At 35.3% G+C, this 18983-nt stretch overlaps 2 protein-coding genes across 7 annotated transcripts; one reads left to right on the forward strand and one right to left on the reverse strand.

Moving 5' to 3' along the window:
• Positions 1 to 1616: 1616 nt before the first annotated feature.
• On the reverse strand, positions 1617 to 7017 carry LOC113708027 (uncharacterized). 2 transcript variants are annotated; one of them, XM_027230460.2, is made up of 9 exons: positions 6492 to 7017; positions 6043 to 6105; positions 5855 to 5950; positions 5271 to 5318; positions 4320 to 4391; positions 3952 to 4010; positions 3420 to 3510; positions 3170 to 3317; positions 1617 to 1981 (listed from the first exon to the last, which is right to left on the reverse strand). In XM_027230460.2, the coding sequence occupies exons 1-8, from the start codon at positions 6831 to 6833 to the stop codon at positions 3174 to 3176; spliced, it is 915 nt and encodes a 304-aa protein (XP_027086261.2). In that variant the 5' UTR covers positions 6834 to 7017; the 3' UTR covers positions 1617 to 1981; positions 3170 to 3173. The 2 variants fall into 2 exon arrangements, with proteins under 2 accessions (XP_027086261.2, XP_071920969.1); XM_072064868.1 differs by lacking the exon at positions 5271 to 5318 and having other exon boundaries at positions 6492 to 6983.
• Positions 7018 to 8374: 1357 nt separating this feature from the next.
• LOC113708025 (U1 snRNP-associated protein usp106) lies at positions 8375 to 16919 on the forward strand. Of its 5 annotated transcripts, XR_011820961.1 has the most exons (14): positions 8375 to 8704; positions 9213 to 9265; positions 9518 to 9686; positions 9770 to 9833; positions 10851 to 10930; positions 11037 to 11190; positions 12010 to 12071; positions 12167 to 12229; positions 12992 to 13050; positions 13364 to 13445; positions 15298 to 15341; positions 15419 to 15667; positions 16330 to 16406; positions 16643 to 16919. XR_011820961.1 is itself a non-coding variant. In XM_027230458.2 (13 exons), the coding sequence occupies exons 1-13, from the start codon at positions 8558 to 8560 to the stop codon at positions 16659 to 16661; spliced, it is 1245 nt and encodes a 414-aa protein (XP_027086259.2). In that variant the 5' UTR covers positions 8377 to 8557; the 3' UTR covers positions 16662 to 16919. The 5 variants fall into 5 exon arrangements, 1 of the variants encoding a protein (XP_027086259.2); XR_003452400.2 differs by lacking the exons at positions 16330 to 16406; positions 16643 to 16919 and adding an exon at positions 13724 to 13779 and having other exon boundaries at positions 8377 to 8704; positions 15419 to 15579; XM_027230458.2 differs by lacking the exon at positions 16330 to 16406 and having other exon boundaries at positions 8377 to 8704.
• The last annotated feature ends 2064 nt before the right edge of the window (positions 16920 to 18983 follow it).

The following is an 18983-nucleotide window of genomic DNA, read 5'->3' on the forward strand; positions in this document are numbered from 1 at the left end:
TTGGGAGGGAGGAGGGATTAAATTTGTAACACATTTACATGTGAGATTATCTTTGTAAAAGTTTCAAATATTGATTCCAACCTTTTCTTGTATTCATGAAGAACCTAGGGTACTACAAATTTAAATAACTTTTAAATGTGATTTCAATCACTCTACTATTTGAATGTGCTGGTGATATATTGTCCAATATGTGGAGATGTACAAATTTTAAGTCAAAGCTATTAATAAGCAAACAATTTTTTTTCAATATCAAGTGTATAAATGCATTTATATGAACTTCTTCTTTAGCTTTAGTTTTTTTTTTTTTTGTTGCTGCTACAGTTGCAATTTTAAATGGCAACTTATACAGCTTTTGTTCAAAGGAATTCCGCCTGATCTAAGGGAGGAAAACGAATCAAAGAAAAGGACAAGCCAAATTTGAAACATTAAGCACCAAGCCTATGCATCACCTAAAACAAGAAACTCGTATAATGTCTCAAATCTCAAACAAACTTTAATCTTTTTCAATCTGGTGGCAGGGATGTGATGAAGTAGATAGGGAGCTTATCTTCATAATAAAGTTCTACAAATACACTCTCAACCACGGAAATGATACTAGACTTTAAACTAGTGAACAACTATGAAGAGGTACTAAAAATGGTGAACAAAATATACAGTAAAAGAGCACAACAGGGCTGATGGCGAGTCAAGCAACTCCTGAGCGGCTAGGTCAAATACTCGGACTCGGATTAATCAAGTTTGAGCTCGAGTTTGACTTACTTGACAAAGATAACAAGTTGAGTTTGAGCATTGTTTTGTGCTATTCGAGTGCTCGTCGAGTGACTCGACTATTTATTATTATTTATATAATAAATTAATTATAAATATGAAATGACCAATTAGGGTTTATAATTTAGATAAATTACACGATGTCTTGTATACTTTGTAAAATTTTTTAAATGGCAAAAAGGTAATATTGTAATCATATAAAAATTACTTTCAAGTTCGGACGAGCTTGAATCGAGCTCGTTAAAACTCGTTACTTTTATTGAGTTTTAACAAGTCGAGCTCGAACAATATCACAACTACATCGAGTCGATCTCGAATTTAGGTGTCATTGCTCGATCGAACTCGAATAGTACCCTTATTCTTCGAGCACGAGCTTGAATTAAATGCTACTCGAGCTCGATTTGAGGGCACCCTTAGAGCACAACCTTGAGAAAAATCACTCGATTTCTTACCAGATTCACATAATATAATCATTTGTACCATTCAATAAACACAATTTTTAGTTGAATTCAGAATTCAAAAATTAATTATTGAGTAAAATATATAGGACTACTTGTTATTTAAGTAAAACCATGTTTATGATTATGATGTTTAGGAAGCTGCCCCTTTAATTGTCTTTTCCAATTCATCCCTGTGTTTACTACTCCCAAGTATGGAGATGCCGCTACTGTTTAAAACATGGTTTCAAATAAACCTGTTAGGCACCAGCCCTTGCATCCTTCTTTCTCAATTTTATTTTCTCATTTTTGTGGTATAAAATTTAACAACTGTCTCGTTCAAATAATCATTGACATATGATTATCTTTTCTAATGATTCATCTAATTCACTTGAGTTTGACTTCGCTATGGAAGAAAACTAAAAAAGTCACTTTTAAATACTAACTAAATAACTAAAGTTCACATTGGTAAGTTTCAAAACATGGGCCACAGCCAAGATAACAGTAATCATACAAGAATGTTCAGCATGGGACTATCCAGGAAATTTTCTTTGAAAAAATTGTGGATGCATCAAGTATTGGCCACCTCAAAGGAAAAAAGACTATGGGACGAGCACAAGCTAAAACATCAGTCCAAACCAGTGTGCTGGAAAAGAACTTGCTTCCAAAATTCCAACAAGACGGACGAGATCCAAACTGGATTTCCAGCCAGGCAAAAATAACCTTGCATGTAATGCCTTCAACGCAAACCCCTGTTCAGACCTATTTCCTTCATCCTGTACCACAAGAATTACAGTCAACTACATATATGCATTTCCCAAGCTTAAGAAACGCTCAAACCTTGCATTCAATATTGAAATCTGGTGATGCATTATCTAGTTCTAAATGCATGGTTCTATTAACACAATTTTTTTAGACTACAAATAATGCAGTTAACAGTAAAATCAATTGCATACATTAGACAAAAGTTCACATTCACCTCACCTCCAAGAGAAAGTACAACACATGAATAGATCTACTACGACTTGACAAATACTGGACCATCTCATGCCAGGAGGGGCAGGTAACAAGAAAAATTCTATCACAAGTGACACAAAAGAGCAAAAATACAGGTGTTACTATACCAAATTACTTGTAGTCCATGCTTCAAAACCTACAGTATATAAAAGCGCTGTATGGTACAACTCATATCACCCCCTCCATACGATGTTCTGTAACTAGAGCAACTACAGCACTAGGTTTTCCATTGGATGAAAATATCTTCTCAGGTGAACCAAGGCGAGTTGCTTTGGCGGCAAGGACAGGCTAATCCCAACAACTTAGGAACTAAAGAGCGAACAATGAAAGGGCCAAAGAAGAATAAGTTTTTCAAACACAAAATTTGAGAATCTTGTCAGATACATTAAGCTAGCACTATAATAAATTAACATCACAGAAATGATGGCACATAGAATTGATGGCATCTAAATTCAGTACAGACATTAATATATGAAATCATTCATAAGCGGAAGACAAATAATAACCAACTTCAGGCCCTACTCATTCTGTGTGAATCTTGTGGCTAAAATCCTAATTTCTAAAGAAAAAGCAGAAAGGGTCTGCTAAACTTCAGAAAATCGATCCTAAACCACACTGTCTTAACTTTTAATTGCATTAGCCAAAAATCTGTATATATTCTCTACCTTCTCATTCATCATCTTGCCAACATCAAAGCATGCATACCTTATTTGCAAAAGTAAAAAAAGAGAGAAACATCACCAGTACCGAATATTGAATTCCAAAAGTCAAAATCACCTTACAAGTGTAATGAGATTTTAAAACCTCATGGAAATCACATTTAAAATGAGAGAGGACCTAGATTTCGAGACAACCTTACAAAATGTGAATAAAACTAAGATCAGGAATAACTATCAGGGCTGAACAAAAATAGTTGTTGAAACATGATCTACAACGTACGAACTAACCCACTCATCTTCTTCGCACTGCAGCACTTTGTCCACGTTGCTGCACCTGAGAACCAGCTTGTCCACCACCCTGTTGTTCCTCAGGCATGTTCATTGCTTGGGTCATAGCATTCATCACAATAAGTCCCAGAGGAAGCAAGTACATCCACTGAAAGAGAGATGGAAGAACAATGAACACCAAAAGAAGCACCAGTAAATCTCATTATCAGATCAGGAACAACCACAAGTATATGGCTATAGTGATTCTCACATATTTAGCCCAAAATGATCTCTCTGGAGGTGCTACTCCTTCACCTTCTCCATTCTCACCAACAGCAGTTTCTTCAGAAAATACTGGAGTTCTGTTACAAATATTTTGGTCAATTACATACTCATCCCAATTATTAAAACAAACTTGAAGATGTAAACAAGGGAAAGTATTGGAGTTCTGTTTCAAATATTTGGTCAATTACATACCAATCCCAATCATAAAAACAAACTTGAATATGTAAACAAGGGAAAATAAAGGGTATCAAAAGGAAATGTAACATATTCGTTCCTCCTAATGAGTATAAAACAAATAAACAATATTAAATCAAGTGAATTCCCCAAATGGTCCAGTAAATTTGTGAAATTGAAAGTACTTCGACTTAAACAAAGTTTGGTTTAGCAACAATGAATTACATTATTATTTGCACCACAGCAAAACACAAGAAGGATGACAATCACTATATGGTTACAAAAGACACCCTAATAAACAACGGGAAAAACTAAAGCAAAAATCATACAAACTAGAAGATCACCTTGGCGCCTGCTCACCACTCTTTAAGACAGTGTGCGAGTTAAACAGCCACCTTTTTGGCTGCAAAAGAGACAATAAAATCATATTAAGAGATAAAATGATATCTACCCATAGCAGTTTTTCAGTCAACAGTTCCCTACAACCTAAAAGGCATGGTATAATCATAGTACTTCTACAGGAAAAGGTAGCAACCCTTACAAATCTTCAAATTATCAGAGTCAGTCAATATTCCAAATTAAGTGTCCAGCAAGATCGACTGATGTATTTCGATCAAATACAGGAAACTTTAAATGATTATTCTGGCTACTACAAGTATTAAAACAAGGTCAGGGAAGAAAGGAAAAAACGTATTGCTAAGTATGCACTTACAAATTTCAAGTGCCGAGGATATTGACATGCTCCTTGAGAACCGTAGTTAACAGCCAAGACATTGACACCATCCTGGAATTGTATATAAGCAAATAATGAAGCATGCATTGCCACAACAAAAGAAAGTCAAATTTGAAAAAGTCCAAAATTAGAAGCAAAAAATTAAAACCCTGAATATAAAACAAGAAAAGGCATATATCAGAACTTGCATGGTAAACATTAGCAAATGTCCAGGAATAGACTTTGTTTATTCCAGTAGCATACTTCAACAAAGCATTGGAACTTTCTCAGCTCATTTCATCTTCCTCAACATGCAAGGTAGAGGCTATTACATGGTTAGGTCAAATAACGACGACTAGAAGAATATACAAATCCACCAAAATTGATCTTATGTTCATGACATATAAGTCGTTATAATTGAGGTAGAAGCAGATACATAAAACAACAAACATGGGTTTTAGGTCAACTGGCATGAAGTTCAGTCAGCTGCACCAGCATTCGTAGGTACAATGAAAAAGTCAAAAGCTGGAAGTACAGCTTTAGACTGACAGAATAGTTTTAAGAAGAAGAATATTATTTTATTCATTATTTCACCTTTTTTTAAACTTCAAAATATACTGGCAAAACCTTCATGAAGCACAAGAATCCATCCAAGTATATTGACTACACAGAACACAAAATCCTCCAATAGAATTTCTGAATCCTAGAGTTCATAAAGGAATGTGGTCATTTGACACATTCACCAATTCATAGAAGTCTCATGATATGCTTTCAAAGAACACGTGGCTATGAAGGTATGACGCTGTGCTACATGCAGACAGCCAAAGTTATACAGGATATGCTTTAGAATAATTTAACACAAAAGGCAGAAGTCCTGAAAAAGATTAAGAAAATTCATATTCAAGGACTTAGTTCATGCAATATAGAACATCTGGAACTGAATAATAATACCATGTGAATGACAATGTGCTCATCCAAGCCATGACGTGGAAGACATCTCTGGAAGTCATAAAAAGCATCAGCACCATGTCAAAGTTTTGCAGTGCATAGCTCAAAGGGGAAGAATGGGGAGAAAAATAAAAACAGAACCCCTTTAATCATGCCAATGCATCACCATACCAATGATAAGTGCAAAAAACTCCTATACCATTTCAATATCGGATGAAAGAAAACAGTCAAATGGCAAGACCAGGATCTATTCAAAGTGACAAGTGCATTGAGTAACTATAAGTCAAAAAGTTTTAGTTCAAATAATGCAATATGCACTTAAAACGTTGTCAAACTTTAAATAAAGTTAATTCCTGATGTATAGGGTACTAAATTTTAAAACTAAAGCAAAAAAAAAAAAGCTTTTCTGAGTTCTGGGGAAAAGAAGATTAATGTTTTATGGCACACACCATGACATGCAAGCATTAAATGATAAACAAGATTCATGCTTTATGGTACACAACATGGCATGCACGCTTAATGACATACTTGTCCTCAAGTCAATCAAAGTATGGTGCATGTCAATAACATTGCAGATTCAAACTTACCGCTTTCACAGATGAAATAACATAATCTCTGCCAGGAGAAGTTAATAGATTTGATGGTATTCTGATCCTATAAAAGTCATCAGCTTCCAGAAGTTTCTGCAAAAAATATTCATCAATAGTTCATAACATTCAATCCTTCAAAATTGGCTATTGAGCCAAAAAAAAAAACACGGAAAATAAACAATTACTTTGAAATTATCCTTATCTGCAGCAGTAAAATCAGTCCTCGAGAATCGAAGCTTTGTCAGAGTCTGTTCCATACATATCAAGAAACGCTCAACATAGCCATCTACAATAATTTAAACAAAATCCATGTTCTATACAAAAATATGTCAGCATTTATACTAAAATCCTAGCATAGCAATAGCGTGTAACTAATCAAATGCAAAAAAATTGATTCAACTAAGTAGGAGTTTGAGTGAGGTACAGCTCCAATTGATCACGTACAACAATTCACTCCACTAATCAGTCAGCATTAAAGCTTAAAACATTTAACCCCAGCAACTCTAGACGTGTAAATGGTACAAGTAAACTACCTGCGCAATCAAAGACTGAAAAAGCATTGAGTACTGCTGCTAAGCCCACAATCACGTGTATGTACTGAAAAATGTAAAATTTTAAGGGGTCGGGCACGAACCTGACCGCTATGCGGCGAATTCTTTACCCGGGCAGCGAAGGTACCGGCAGGAGAGAAATCGGAGTCACCGAAGGCGTGCTCCAGAGTGAACTGGACCTTGGAGTCTAGGTCGGATCCGGAACTAAAATCCGGAGACCTTTTCCGGGCCGGCTGAGATGGTCGGGCTGGAATAGTGGAGCCCACATCAGGGGTGGATCCCGAGCCCCCTTCAAGACCGAATTCTTCGTCGTCCACGAGGAGCTCGTCCGATTGGAAAGCAAACGACGACGTAAGAAGAAAAGAAAGAGTCAGCAGAAGAAGAATCCAGCTGGAGGATTTAGGAGAATATACGGTGATCTTCATTTTTTCCCCCCCAAAATTATGGGGAAAGAAAGAATCTACGAGTTGGGAAGTCGGGCAGCGGAATTTGTCTGTTGGAGTAAGAACTAACGATTAGAACCCCAGAAGACTAATGATGAGAACACCAGAACTAATGAAGTCACGGAACATGAAAATTTCTTTTAAACAGTAAAGGCAAATTGCTATTGAATCCTTTGCTTAAAGTTCATTGATGTTTTTGTCCACTTCTTTTTATTTTCCTTCTCTTTTTTTTTTTCTTGGAGACGATAACAGTTGTATAACCTAATCTATTCTACACTAAGGGGGAAGGAGCGGATCTAAGGAGGCCTAGGAATAATTCGGAGGGGACTGAACCACTATCGGATCAAACGGGTGCACAATATACCCTCCTGGATTTTATTTTCCTTCTCGGTCGCCTAGTTAGAGTATTTTTCTCTTATTATGCTAGGTAGTGGGGAAGGTAGGATTAGAAGTGCAAATGAATACAACCTAATCTAATAACACACGAGCTTCCTCAATCAAAGTTTGAATTCGAACTTGTATTGATCGAGTTTAAACTCGAGTTCGACCTACTTGAACTATTTAATAAGTTGAGTTCGAAATTAATACATGAAAGTTGAAAGTTCCTTGAGTTTAATCGAGTTCAATCAAACTTTACACACACACACATATTTTTAGGATAAAAAATCAATTTTGTCTCTTGTTTAAGATTATATGAATTTATATTTTTTTCAAACTCGATTAAGTTTAATTAAACTCGATTGGGCTTAATGAACATAAGTTCGAGTAATGCAAAATAAAATCGAATTCGATTTTGAACTTGACTTTCAAGAGTTCAAAGAGTTCGAACTTAAGTTCAAATCCAATTTTTTTTATTTGCACTACTCGACTCGATTCGATTATATCCTTAAATGAGATTGGAGGTTGTTAGGGAAAAGAATATTGATGTATGAGTGTTTTTGGGTATTTTAAAAATTTTTTAGGCTTTTTTTTTTGGTGTTATCTTTACTCTATTTTTTTAAACAAAATTTTGAAAAGGAAATACTCTATATGTATATTTGTATTTTAGTCTCCATTGGGGGTTGTGGTATGTTTACAAAAAAAAAAAAAAAAAAAACTTTTTTAAGTATTAAAAGTACTTTTAAGCTGTTTGATAACTAATTTCTAGCCCAATTTTGATAACTTGGAAGCATTTTTATCAAAAATGTTTCTTTATAAGTTATCGTTATCCTAAACATGGCTTTAATTTTTTAAAATAGAGTAAATTTTTGGCTAATCTATCCAATTAAGCATGTATTTGTTAAAATAAGATCTGGATACCAAATCTTTTTCAGATATTAATTATTTGATATAAACATATTTTTTAATTATATTTTTATTTTCTCATCTAATACTTTTTTTTTATTTCACATAAAATTCATTATTATAAAAAGTACCTTATCCAAGCACATGTTTTACCATGATTTAACCTCACAAAAAATAGAAAGTATATATATATGTATAATGTATGTATTTCACACAAGTGCCTAAGCAGTAGTTAACAGTCTAATATTAGCAATTAGGCCTAAATTTAAAACCAATTTACACAGTCTAATCGTTTATGGACTTGATATCCTTATAGGCTCCGATTCCAATCGAGCGAAAACCCTAACTCTCGTTTACGAGAAATAAAAAAGCCCTACCTCTCAGATAAAGAGAGAGAAGGGTTCTGCAACTCTGGTTCAGCCATGGACGCGATAAGGAAGCAACTCGATGTCTTAATGGGAGCGAACCGAAACGGCGACGTCAGGGAGGTGGATCGCAAGTACTACGACCGTGACGTCTGCCGTCTTTTCCTCTCTGGCCTGTGCCCTCATGAGCTCTTTCAACTCACTGTGCGTACCTTTTACCTCTGCTTTCCTCTTAAATCTCATCTTTTCCCTCTTTCTACCTCCATTTAGTCTGTGTATGCTTTGATTAAACCCTAGATTGAAAAGTATAGCAGATTTCCATTTTTTCTTTACTGCTGGTACTTTTGGTTGAATGGAGAGGCTAGATGTAATTGGAGTTGCAAAATTTAAGTTTAGCGGCTGTTTTAGTTGGGGATTTCCATTTCTATTTCAACTGCTGGTACTTTTGGTAGAATGGAGAGGTATAAATGTGACTGAGATTCCTGTAAAACGTTATAAAACGGAGAAAAAGCTCCTTTCTTTGATATAGCTGTTGAGTTTGCAGATTAAAGAATTAAATAAGAAGTTTTGATCTGGGGCATACTCGGTTGGCTAGTTTTGATACTCAGTTGGCTTGTAGCTGTAGTAGTAGTAGTAGTAGAAGTAATTATTTTCTTTGGTTCTTAATTGTACTTTTTGGTTTAATAGATTTTCTCAACTTCACATGTTGCAGAAAATGGATATGGGACCATGCCCAAAGGTGCATTCGTTGCAGCTGAGGAAAGAGTATCCTTTTTACCTACTCTTTATGCGGTTATGGTCCAGTTTTTGATCGACCCCAAGATATGTTCAGTGTTTTAGATATTTGTAGGTTTTATGACTTAAAGAAATCCATTTTGGGCAACTATTATCAATGCTATTGCTTAGGAACGACGCATGCTTCTGTCCACAACATCTCATCAATGACTGACACATTATGTGGTTGAAATTGAACTATAAAGTTTCAATTTGTCTTTGTGTTACTTTAACTCTATCTAGGTATGAGGAATCGAAGGCAAAAGGTACTGACAACTATGATAGGGACTTGGAGGATGTCATTGATAGACTTATTGTTGAGTGTGACCGGAAAATTGCTAGAGCTCTTAAAAGACTTGATGATGAAGATGCTAAGGCTGCTATTGCCATCTCAGTATCCGAAGTTACGCAGGTAATCAGAATATAATTGCCTCTTCTCCTTTAGTTTTTCTCTTTTGTCTTTTGTAGTGACTGAACTAATAATCTGACTGGCAGACACCAGAGATTCTAGAATTATCAAAACAAATCAAGGAGAAGCTGAAAGAAGCTGATCAATATGGTAAAGTCCTAACTCATTCATATTTTTCTATTGAACTGAACTTTCTTCTACGACCTATGTCATCTATTTCTGCAGTATCATCTTTAATATGGTTAACAAGTGAAAGATCATTGTTCTTTGAACAAAAATGTTCTAAAGCATATTTGATCTTGACTTTTTGTATGCATTAAATGTAAGTTGAAAGTAATGTTGGTAGGTCTTATCTAAATTAATGCAGAAAAAGTTGGAATGTTGGATTTCTTTTCCTGGTTCTATTTTGCCTTTTTGTGTAGGAAAATCTGGCAGATAGCATGAAATAAGCTCCTGAAGAGAAATTAGAATCACGAATATTCTTGTAGGAAAATACCTCCTATGGTGTAGGAATGCCCAAGATAGCTAATGAATATATCATGAATAGTCAGAAATTTATGGACCTTCACATTTTTGTGTTATCGATTTTCAGTCTCTGACATTTAAAATGATGTGTTATGGATATCAAACTGATCCAAAATTAATCCCAGGCTTGTCAGTCCTTTTTTTTGGTCCTAACATGGTCATTCCTGCATCAATAATATAAAAAAAAGTCCTGTTGTGACTTGTGTCAGACCTTGTTGAAGGAAGTGTCTGGTTATATCCTCATTTCTGGTTATACTTCTTGAATATAAAGCATTTACATGGCGTGTATAGATTGTATCATTTAGCTTGAATTGCTTTGTGTCATACAATTCCTTTCGCATTTATAATGATGCCCTGGCATGGCATAGATCTCTTAGATATGTTCTACTACAGATGAAGTATACTTAAGAGGCGGGAGGTATCTACTTTTTAATAGCCTGTTGGAAGTCATTCCTGATAGTGTATATGGTTTCTTTGGATTCACCATGTATTTCTTGTACAGTGTGTCAACACTAGTCACACACTAGTCATAGATGAAATGTATGACTCTGTTTTAGTAGTAACTCTGACTTTCTAGGATGAGAATGATTTTATAAGGTCGTTAGTATTTGTAATGCTGCCTGCGATTGAATAATCATACAGATCTTGAAGGCAAGACGGATATGAAGATTAGAGCTCTTGAAGTGGTGGAAGAGCTCAGGACTAAAAGAGCAGACAAACAGGTAATGCCTGCTTTTCAGCACCCATGGTTGCTGATTACTATGGAATTATTGCACTGGGCTAAATTGACTTCCAGATTCATGCATATGTATCTTTTCTTAATGGCAGTCGATGCTACTTTTGGATGCTTTCAACAAGGATCGAGCTTCGCTACCTCAGCCTCTTACGAACCCTCCCCAATTGGCACCTTTGCCTGCTGCTACTCCTGATCCTCGTATACAGGAAATGATAAATGAGAAGCTAAAGAAAGCTGAGGATCTTGGTAAAGCTTGCCCTGGACAATTTTGATTATCTTGCTTCAACAATTTTGATTTCTTGGCCCATATAAACACAGGACATTGTTTGTTTGTTCACTATACTGTTTCTGCTGCTTTTAGTTTTGAAACTTGACATATTGTTGTAGCTGGAAGGGACAGGGTTTATAGCTTTTCTATTTCATGTGTCTACTTATTGAGAATCTTGTGCAGTCTCCAAGAGCTAACATGAGTTGTTGCTTTGTTCATGCTTATTCAGTTTTAAACATGAGTTTAAAGGAAATAATGGTGTAAAGCTATGTTGATAGTAATACAAGGTTTTATTGCTAAGCCAACTGAAGTCAGGTGGGTACAAATGGCTTGGGGTTCCTTCACAGGGAAAGACTAATATTCGAGGGAACACAATATGTAGGATTCTTTTTCTAAATTTAAAGTATAAATCTTTAGGGATCTATGATAAGGTTTGTTTCCAAGGCGGGAAAAATTAAAGCACTGAAGGACAGGAAAGAGAAAACCATTAATCTTATGGAATTAGGTTGTTAATGTTAGCTTTCTTAATTACATCCAGCAAAAGAAAAACAAGGGGGAAAAGAGGGGAAAATGGACAGAGCAAGGAAGCCATCCAAGTGCCTAAGAATTGCTATATGGTGATACCTGTCTTTCTGATGAATTGGCGGCCTCTTGGAATGATGAATCTCAATAAACTACTTTTAGATGACAGTCTTCTTAGTATCTTATGACATTGGGAGTGAGAGTTTCATTAGATCATTAGCCATGAAGTTTGCTAGATTCTCGTGACATTCATTTATTTTTGGTTGATTCTTCAGGTGAACAAGGAATGGTTGATGAAGCACAGAAAGCATTGGAAGAGGCTGAGGCACTTAAGAAGGTATTTTTTTATAATTAATATCCATTCTGTTCTTTGTACTTGGTGCCAAAACAGATTTTTGATGGGATTAAGATTAACTAGTGTTTTGTTATCAGCTTCCAGCACGGCAGGAAAATGTTGCGGATTCTGCTAAATATACTGCTGCTGATGTGCGAATTGTAAGTTCCTTTTCTTATGGTCTTCTAAATTTTACTTCTTTACTTCCTGGCTTTTAAAATTTTTCCATTTACATGTATATAGGGCGGGGGGGATATTAAAAGCTATATAGGATTATTGAAATTTCAGCTATTTGTGATCAAAATGTAGTGTTCCACCACTTTGGTGAAATAAACAAAGTTGAACTTAGATATGAAGGTTGTCCATGGTTTGAAGTGAAGCAGATGAGTTATAGTGATGCCTGCAGACAAGGTCCAACCTTCATACAAAAGTGGTAGTCCGGCGCTTGGCTATTCTTCCATTAAAAAAATTTCAAAACCTTCAATTTTCCACTAGATATGGATGAATGGGGCAGTGGAGCTATCCTATCATCATGTATCTTCCTATCATTTACAAGTCAAACATCTGAAGTACCAAGAAATAGAATATAGCTTAAAACAGAATGGCTCAACTTCTAAAACTAGTGTTAAAAATTGGGTCGTCCATTGTGGTGAAGAGGAGTGTTACTGTATGGGTAAATTTTTTTTATTTTTGAATTTTTTATATTTTTATGGGTAGAAGCTGGAAAGTATTGATACTCATTTCCTGTGGAATCTATGTTATAGTTGAAAGATATGTAAATTTAGTTTATGGTCCGGCAATGTTTTGTTCAAGACCTTTAAATGGCTACTTTAGACATGGTTGATAAATTAGCGGTAATCTCAAATGTAAAACTAGATGCTAATCTTTGGCTATTCTAATGTAATTGTTCATTTCTTCCTCAGACTGATCAAAAGCTACGTGTCTGCGACATATGCGGAGCATTTTTGAGTGTTTATGACAGGTGATTTTCTCTTGAATTCTTCGAAACTTTTAACTCGTGGCTTTTTTATGGATGGAAAAAATTAGTTTTTAGAGTTTGTAGTGCTTCAGTGCTTGACCTGGAAATTATACCTCCTTGTCACCAGCAGGCTTTTGTGGCCCAGTTTTACGAGGATATACTTTTGCAGCTAAAGAATGTGCGTTATTTTTCTGTTTTATGGTTGTTGATCATGCTATCATTAGGTAGAAGATTGTGGGCCAGCTCTATATGTTCTGTTTGTCTCATATGGAGAGTTAATTACCAAGTTATGCTTTTCCTTTTTGATTATTTTCAGTGATCGCCGTTTAGCTGATCATTTTGGAGGAAAGCTTCACTTAGGCTATATGCAAATCCGCGAAAAGTTGGCCGAGCTTCAGGTGAGATTTTGAAAGGGCCAACCAACTCTTCTTGAATAATTTTGACTTTTGTCTCATGGATGGATATCTTTAAAATTATTGTGGAGGTCTTTGGAGCCTATTTTAGCTAGGTAGTTTATTTGTTCGCAGCATCTATAAGGCCTTAGTTTTTTGAGTAAAGCTGAGAATGATTGGAATCATACTGATTTCATATATATATATTTTAATTTTAGATGACAGTTTTTGGATTATTTGTATTTGGTGTATACCTAAGTTGGTCATTATAATATTTGATTCAGGTGCTGCTATAATGTTTCACTTACTTCTATAGAGATTCTCAGTTTATATGCGCTCTGTGAGTTTTCTATCCTTGGAAAAAAGAGTGTATAATGAATATTACAATTCAATTTGTTCTCAGAAAACTTCAGTTTTATTTCTCTGTGACTTCGGATTGGGGTTCCTGTAAAAAAGTATACAGGTTTTGTCTGTTGAATATAAGTTATTCTAATTTGCTGTGGAAAGAGAAAAATTGCCAATTTGAAATTGGCGCTTGTCAATCTCCCAAGTATCACGTCGCCTAGATGGACTTTTGGCCAAACCGGGAGAAAGTTCTGGTACATGCTATATTGAGAAGTAAATTTTTTTAAGTCAGAGAATGTTCATGTGCATGTCATTGGAGGTTTTGCATGGTGATTTGTTCTTTATGTATAAAGATTCATACGCAGTATCTTTTATGCATTCCATGTACGAGTTTTCTTGTTTCAGTTAAGTTCTGCATTTTTCTGCACGATTAAATTTCTCCAGTCAGTTGTTTTATAGGCATGGTCTGTGATGTTTGGCACTCGCACTTCCCATGAGATTACCTGAAAGGAAGGGGAAAAGGAAAGAATGAAAATGAAGTGTGCTTTGTTTATAATCTCACTTAGTCCTACATTATTAGTACAAAAATTCTCTCCATCTTTGTTCTTTCTTGTTTGTTTTGTTTAAAAATTAAGAAGTTGAGGACATATGCTTACTATTAGTGAAATGTCTTATCCTTCCGGTCCAAAACTGGACTCATTTATGACATTGCTCTGAAATGAACTTTTGGATGATACATGTGATTTACTAGTATCTCTATGGGAGGTGCATTAGAGAATAGGCTGAAAATTACAATAATAATATGGTGTGGAGTTTATTCGGCTCTTTTAATCCCCATACATACCAACTTGAGATATAGCTAACGTTTGGTCTGACACTTCCACAGATACTGGCTTTTAATTTTTTTTTGGTTGATTTAATTTGGCCATACTGGCAAAAGATTTGGCAAAATTCCCCCTCCCCCCCCCTCCCCACCAAAAAAAGGTGAAAGTTTTTTCCTGAACACATTTTGAAATTGCTTTTGCTTTGATCCTTTAAGCAAGCTATAAAGGTTTGTGCACCTGCTTTCACAAATGCTTTTTGGAATGTCTTACCTTCATTTGCTACTGTTGTTTTTCTCATTTTTTGCCATTATTTAAAGACACGAGCTAGTTTCCTGATTATATGGACCACTTCTTGGGGAACAAGAGCTTCCAAGCACAGCTTTATGTGGGGCACATGATTTGTTCTTCATTAGGCATGTTTATGGGGAGGATGTTCCCTTCTGAGACCTAAATTATTTTATCAGTGGTGATGTACCATTGGGAGGCAGTTCCATATCATACGATGATCCTCACCTTTTTCCTTTTTTTTGGCACCCCCCCGGGGGGGGGGGGGGGAGGAGGAAGTGGTGGTTTTGGGATGTTTTTAAGATACTTCATTTCTTGTCTCAAGCATGTCTCTTCATATTAGAACTGGTTGAGAAGTTGAATTTTGGAACTTGTTTCAATTGTACTTGGTGATGAATTCTCAGGAAGAGAGAAACAAGAAGCGAAAAGCCCATGAAGAAGAGAGGAGGTATATCTTGCACTTTCTTTCCTCTCATTTGTTCTTTCCACTTTGTTGGGGAGGGAAGTTTAATGTTTTTTGTGCAGATCAAGAGAGCGCATAAGTCGGGATCGTGACAGGGAACCTAGCAAGGATGTGGAACGAGGTGACAGCCGTGACCGAGGGAGGGATCATGATCGACAGAGCAGAGACCGAGATCGAGATTATGATCGTAATCGTGGTTATGATCGCGAGCGTGATAGAGAAAGAGATCGTTCTCGCAGCTATGATTCAAGGAGTCGCCGCAGATCACGCTCCCGATCAAGGGAACGTTCTAGAGACTATGATCGCCACAGGTATATTAACTAATAACCTTCTGTGTATAATTGTTCTGTTATATTAAGTTGAAAAATCTGATTTACATGCTGAATATCAAAAAGCAATTTCTTTAGCCTTTTGCTTTTGGACTCCCTACAGAGGCATAGTAACTGATTTGTATCACCATGGTCATTTATATTTCAAATATGCTTTATTCCTAAAAATTTGTACATTTTTGTGCTTTAATAGATTGACCTGTACAAGCAAACATGGATAATGGATCGTGAATATTCTTATTCTTGTTCTTGAAATATCAAACTATATTATCTTCTTTATGGGGAAACCACATGTAGTTGGTAATTGTTATTTTAAAGTTTAGTAAGTCATTGTTATTTTGTTGCAATGACTGCCTGAAACCCGACCTACTCTCATGCGAGTCTTTGCATGCTCGAATACCATGTACTTGTTACCTCAAAATTTATATTTTTTTTATTGCAAGTGAAATGAAGATATTGATACGTCATTTTAATGAAAGATTTAAGAACTTGATTCGATCTTTTAGATCAGATACAAATGTAGATTAAAATACATTGGATTTTCCTCCCTTTTTTTCTCTCTCTCTGTTGAGACATTGGATTTTCCTCTTTTTTTTTTTACCTTGATTATTCTTGATCAACTGACTCCTCCCTTTCATTGGAAGGGGCTGATTGCTGGCATTGCTGCCTCAAAAGAATCACAATTTACATCTTCTTGCTGTGTGGTCATGTTCCTACAGATGTAATTCATTTACTTGGTACCTTGTTTGCTGATGCATTTCTGAATCGCGGTTTTGCATACAGTCTGGTAGGAAGAGCTTCAGTAATCTATTCATGCCTCTTATGTGCACTCGAGCAATCTGTGCGCTTGTCTATTCCAATTTTGTTCTGAATTTAGTAGAACTTCGGTTGATTTTCTCAATTTTTGCTTCTTGTGGTAGAAGTATATGCTGCTAATCTTTTCCTTTTTCTTGTCAGGCGCTCTGACCGTTACTAGCTGAAAATGGTTTTGGAAAGATAGATTGGATTTTCTTGGTCTGGTCAGTGCTGACCTGATGTAGGATTCGCAAGATGTTACTGTTTATTTTAAGTTGTGGACGTCGAAGATTGGTCTTTTGTACTTGCTAGTGGAACCCGCCTGCTGTTGTTTACAACCGCTTGTGTATGTCAGCTTTATACTACTAGTTTTATTCTATTTGTTAAACTAGCATGATCCTCGCAAGTAAAAAAAGTTTTGTGCTTCGGTTGCTGGGAACTTGTTAATTTTGGTTAGTGAAACGAGCTCTGGCAAAGCATCGGGTGGGACTGATGCTGATTTGATTTTGATTTTTCAACTCCCTTCTATAAAGTGGGGATTCTTTTTTTTTTTTTCCTGAAAATGATAGATGATTTTATAGAAAAAATAGACTTTACAGTATTTGAGCAACAGCGCAATCAGCCATACAAAGTGTACCATGACACAATAGTTAGTTTGGGAGTTTAGAATAGAAAAGAAAAGAAGAGAGAGGATAAGTTAGAAAAGAAAGGATGAGAAAGGATCGAAATTTTTAGGGTTAAAAATAAAAAAATTTCCTGCGATATATTTAATATACAGAAAAGTCCTCTATGATTTAAAAACATATAAAATGATAATTTATGTTTTGAGCTTAATTGTAAATTAAATAAAATTTGTTAAACTTAACGAAATTCAGTAAATTTAACGAAAAATTAATAGAATGTGGTAAATTTAGCGATAAATTTAGTGGAATCTGGTAAGTTTAACGGCTGAAATTGTTATTTTCGTTAAATTTAACGAATTGTATTAGTTTATAATTTAATTCAAAACATAAGGTGTTATTTTGTATGTTTTGAAATTATGGGGGGTTTTCTGTGTATTAGGTATATCACGAGACCTTTTTTTTTGTTTTTAACCCAAGTTTTTATCTAACTAAGTTGTTTGGGAGTTTTAAAAAATCAAATAAAGCAAGTAGTTTTCTTTTGTTTGGAAGTTAAATACAAATGAAAATAAAAGATATTCAAACAAATTATTTGACAAGTGTGTCCTTTTTATAAAGTGAAAGGAGGTGTTTTTGTAAGGGTTTTCTAGTGGGAGAACTCACGGGGGATTAAAATTTTTTGTAGAAGGATTTTAAGAGTAGTTTTGGGCCTGTTTGAAAACTTACTTAAGACTTTTGTACTTTCCTTCCCTTTTTGACCAATTTTGGGCAAAAAGTTTTCCTTTACATAGAGGGTGATGAAATCTTTTCAAATCTTTTTTTTTTTCCTTCATATTTTAGCTCTTAAACTTTCTTTCTTTTCTTTTCTTTTCATTTCCTTCCTTCCATCCAAATTAGCTAGCTATTAAGGATGAACAAAAGTTCTCTCTTCATATCTAAACATACCCATTGCACGTAGATTGAGACTATTACATTGATCTTTACAATCAGAATTTCTTACACAAAAGGAGCACAATTCAAACAAGCTAGCTAGCTAGTGCAATGATGTCCTCCACCAGTGATGTTGTGAACGCAAGAATATCTTGCACCGCGCCCGACCTTATCAAAGCAGCAAGGTGTTTGTTCCAATTTGGTATCAAAGCTTACTATAAGAGGGAAATCTCGAACTCTCTCCCTCTCTAGCGACCAAGGCACTCTGCAAGACTGGCACTCAAGAACGTTTCGAGGAAATGAACTCATAGATTTCAAATGCCGTCGTCCGCAGTTTTTTTTGGCTGATAATAATATGTGGGTTTATTGCAAAAGATTCTGCTTATAATAAAGTGCCTATAATTAGGTGGAAATCGACTCTAGAAATTCATTAATATGATTAGCAGCTTTTGCAATTGACCTCGGAAAACTTTGTGTTTGGATTGCATTTTTCATGATTTTTCATGGAAAAAATACTGTAGCGATTTGATGTATGTGAGGGAAAAAGGTAATAGGAAAATGTGATCACGGAAAACAACGTGATTTTCCGACGAAAAATTGCAATCCAAACAAGGTGTTTAACCAATGAGGTCACTGGGTAACAGTCCACCTCCGCGCATTATTTTGCGAAGGACAAATGTGGCTGCACCACCGGTTTGGTTTTTTCTTTGGATGGATTTTTCTTTTACTAGGTGTTTTAGAAAAAATAATACTAGAGCGACGTTTGAAATATATGTGTAATTTTTTTTTTTGTGTGGAAAACATAAGCTATATAATTGCAAGTAAAGACTTGAAATGGCTTTACAATTTGCACGTGACATTGAGGAAGTATGATTTTATCGTCTAATGTAATGTCTAAAGCAAGAGAGCTAATCTTAGAATTTATATATTATCCTTATCATTTTTAACTAGAC

This window comes from Coffea arabica, chromosome 9c (assembly GCF_036785885.1).
Source record: "Coffea arabica cultivar ET-39 chromosome 9c, Coffea Arabica ET-39 HiFi, whole genome shotgun sequence".
NCBI lineage: Eukaryota > Viridiplantae > Streptophyta > Magnoliopsida > Gentianales > Rubiaceae > Coffea > Coffea arabica.